Source organism: Carlito syrichta, unplaced genomic scaffold (genome assembly GCF_000164805.1).
Source record: "Carlito syrichta isolate Samal-C Ts95f unplaced genomic scaffold, Tarsius_syrichta-2.0.1 Scaffold311496, whole genome shotgun sequence".
In the NCBI taxonomy this organism is placed as follows: Eukaryota; Metazoa; Chordata; class Mammalia; order Primates; family Tarsiidae; genus Carlito; species Carlito syrichta.
In genome coordinates, this window is record NW_007255592.1 from 251,874 (window position 1) to 255,624 (window position 3,751).

The 3,751-nt window shown below is 47.5% G+C and overlaps 1 protein-coding gene across 1 annotated transcript in view; it reads right to left on the reverse strand.

The window, feature by feature from the left end:
* The window catches only part of GTPBP1 (GTP binding protein 1), a 24,831-nt gene extending 24,340 nt beyond the window's left edge, over window positions 1-491 (reverse strand). The window contains exon 1 of the mRNA XM_008068722.2: window positions 72-491. Within this exon, the coding sequence (XP_008066913.2) occupies window positions 72-263 (192 nt within the window). The 5' untranslated portion in view covers window positions 264-491. The remainder of the gene's footprint in view (window positions 1-71) is intronic.
* Between the last annotated feature and the right edge of the window lie 3,260 nt (window positions 492-3,751).

Genomic DNA, 3,751 nt, shown 5'->3' on the forward strand with positions numbered 1-3,751 from the left:
GCCGGCCCCGCCGCCGCCCCGACACTGCTCGGCCCGCTGCCCGCTTCCCTCACGTCGCCGCCCGGGCCTACCTTGCTGGTGAGGTCCAGCTCCGGCTCGCCGTTGAGCGCCTCGCCGTCCTCGCTGCAGTCCGAGTCGAAGCCGCCGTGAAGCCGGGCGGCGGCCGCCGCGGCCCTGGCCGCCCCCGGGGAGCTTGGTTCGGGAGCGAACATAGAGGCCGGGACTGGCGAGTCCATCGGGGAGCGACTGCGCTCCGCCGCCATCTTTAATAACTTAGGCTAATTCGCTGCCGGCTTCCCTCCCTCCACGGCTCATTTAACTAATATATGCGTTGCCCCGCCCCTTCCCTTATCTGAATAATTTATGCGGAACTTCTTCAGCCGCGTACTGGGCGACACGTACCTCTAGCGGAGAAACAATCTTGTAGGCCCCTCAACCACCAATCGCTTCAGCCCTTTCCAGTACCTGATGAATAATTAATGAAGTCCAAACCCCAACAACAAATATCTGAGACGTCACGCGGTCCGCTGGCAGCTCGGGAGGGGACAGTACCGTGTCCCGCTACCCGCCTGGAGCCTTCCCGCCAATGGGAGCAGAGCAGAGTGTGACAGACACAGCAAATACCCAATGAGGAGAGAAATACAAGGTTTCTCCTCACCGCCCCTTCGGTTTCCAGAGGCGGTGCTAAACTTCCAAATCCTACTGCAGAACTGTGGGTGTCGAGAGATGACGGACGGGAGGGAGATCCAATCGAGTCATCTGACAGGTCCCGCGCCTGGGCCGACCCTCGCCAAGATAGTAAACTGCCCAACGAGCCTCCCACCCGATTCAGTGACTGAGGCCGCCGCTGGAACGTCGACGTCCGACACGCTGGCACGCTCCAGACAGCTTTAATAGTAGGATCGATGCTGAGTATTCCAAGACTTGTAATACTGTAGCAGCCAGAGTGAGGCAATAATTAAATGCTGACCTTAGGGAGAATTCTCCATTCACTGCCTTTACGGAGAGCAATCACACCAACCAAAAAAAAAAAAAAAAAAAAAAAAAAAGAGGCAAGCAACTAAAAAGCCCAAAACACCTCACCACATTTGTGGTGGACAGCAGCCGAGATTTAGGGTCTTGTCAAGATACTTGCCTCTGGATTACTTTTTCAGTGTCTTAGTTGTGGAAAGCTTCAAAGCACAGTGGCTTACACCTGTAATCCCGGCACTGTGGGAAGCTGAGGCGAGAGGATTGCCTAAGGCCACGGGTTTGAGACCAGCCTGGGCAACTTAGTGAGACCTTGTCTCTATGGTAAATCAAGAAAAATTAGACAGTCGTGGCGGCGTGCACCTGTGTTTCCAGCTACTTGTAAGGCTGAGGCAGAAGGATCACCTGAGCCCAGCAGATGGCTGCGGTGGCCATAAGCATGCCATTACATGTCAGCCTGAGCAACAGAGTGAGATTCCAACTCAAAAAAAAAAAAAAAAAATTAAGAAATAGAAAGCCCCAACCCAAAAATGCTATCAGCACAAGTTGTAGTGTCCTGAGTTCCTGTTTCAAGTCTGCAAAGCCTGGACCTTCACCACTTGGTGACATTAAGGGTTAACCAAGGTCTAGTAATGCAAGAAAGAACAGCCATTTGAGAAGGTAAGGTACTAAAGAGTTAGGGTTTGGACCACAGAATTCAGTCAGCAAGAGGCAGGGTTCAAAATGGCTTTCGATTTCCAGGATCTGCTGGAGAAGAAAGTCTCTTCTCGTTCCTGTTTTCCACTACTAGCAAGTCTTACTTGCACAAACACAGCTTGAATCTTGGACAGAGAAGTCATCCAATTCCAATGGCCTTGATAATGTTCATCTGATGTGCTTTTTTCTTTCCTCCCGGCTAAATTGCTCACCACCATCCTATCTATACACCTCTATCCGGTTCCACAAGGTAATACAATTTTGTAGTTCGAAAAACCAAGTATCAAGGCATTGTATTCTACAACAATAAATGTGATATTGTGGAAAATATATTTGGTCTTCCTCCTCATTTCCTGAAATTTAGCTTCTAAAATTGTAGGGATCTCCTAAGTGATCCAATGGTTTTTTTGTATGCTAATTAGTCAACTGATGGTCAGGGGACCCCAATTTCAGGACAAGAGCTTGTCACCAGAAAGACCACCCAAAATTAGAGGATTGGGACTTTCAGCCCAATCCTCTAATTCCAGGGAGGTTTGAGTGGACTGAAGATTAAGTTGATCATCAGTGGTCAATGATTTAATCAGTAGTACCTACATATGACGCTTCCATAAAACCCAAAAGGACTGAATTGAGCGGGGACTAGCAGATAGCTCAACAGGTTCCTGTAGGACAGAGCACCTGGAGAGGGCAGGGAACTCCTCATCCCTTTCCCTTAGCTTGCCCTAAGCATCTCTTCCATCTGGCTGTTTGTTTGCATCCTTGGTAAAATCCTTTAAAATAAGCTGGTAAGCATAAGTTCTGTGAGCTGCTCTAGAAAATTAATCAAAATTAATCAAATTGGAGTCATGAAAACTCCAATTTATAGGTGGTCTGTCAGAAGTTCTGGAGGCCCAGACTCATAGGTGGTTTCTGAAGTGGGGGAACAGTCTTGTGAACTGAGCCCTTAACCTGTGGGATCTGACAACATCTACAGGTAGTGTCAGAATGGAATTGAATTGAATTAGATGACTCCCAGCCAGTGTTAGCTGTTGAACTGTTTGGTTGCTGGTGGCAAGAAATCCACATATTTTAGTGACTAGAGGTATTGCATTGAGTGAGAACGGAGAATAGGAAAAACATACCTTGGTTTTTCCTCTACTGCTCAAATTGAAACTTAGCATCTTACCAGCTGGCTCTTCCAAAGCAATTTAAGTTCAGAATGTGCTAACATGTAATCGCAGACTAAAAAAATACCCTTCTCACTACAGGACTTTACCCAGAAAAAATATCATCAGAGTAGGGGCTTCTTGAATTGAATAGGGAAGTCTAAAAGAACAACTTAGAGAAGGAATTTTCTACCCACCTGTACACTGTCCTGAAGAAAGTTTAGAGCCTAGGTTCAAATTCTGTGTCCGCTACGTATTGGATCCACATGTGGTACACATATCGGTATGTAACGAGCAAGTTAACTTCTCGGAGCTTCTGTTTTCCTCTAAAGAAGTACCTAGTAGTATAATTAGCAGCAAATGAGCTTTACCTACATAAAGCACTTAGAACAATCCTCAATAACTAATCTTGTGTAAATTTAACAACCTTGTTAAGTGGCTTACAAATTACGAAAATTTAAGGTCTTTCAAAAGTTATCTGGGCACAGGCAGAAGACTCTCTACCACGTGGCAAGCTCTGCAGCAAGCTCCTCAGCATGTTAAATAATACTCGTGAGTGTAATGGTACTAAGACAGTCGTGAAGCAGGGTCAAAGAAATGACTGCACTGAAAGGGCGATTTCTTCTATGCTTCCAACTTCATGAACCCAAAAGGAGAGCAGCGAAGGTGGATGATGCCTACCACACGCCCAAAGAGCAGGTATAGGGACAAAATTAAAACCGCGTGAGACTGTGAAGTCTGCCTTCTTCCCAGCACACTTTGCTCTTAGACTTTAGGAAGAACGTTCTGTGACACCCATCGTGGGAAGAGGGGGAGCCCCAGGGCAAGAGGGCGGTGGTTTGAGTGTAGTGAACCGAAATGCGACACCCAGAAACCGAAATAGGACCCTCCACTTGAAACGCGACTGCCGGCCAGGTATTCCCCTCAGCGCGCCCCGCACA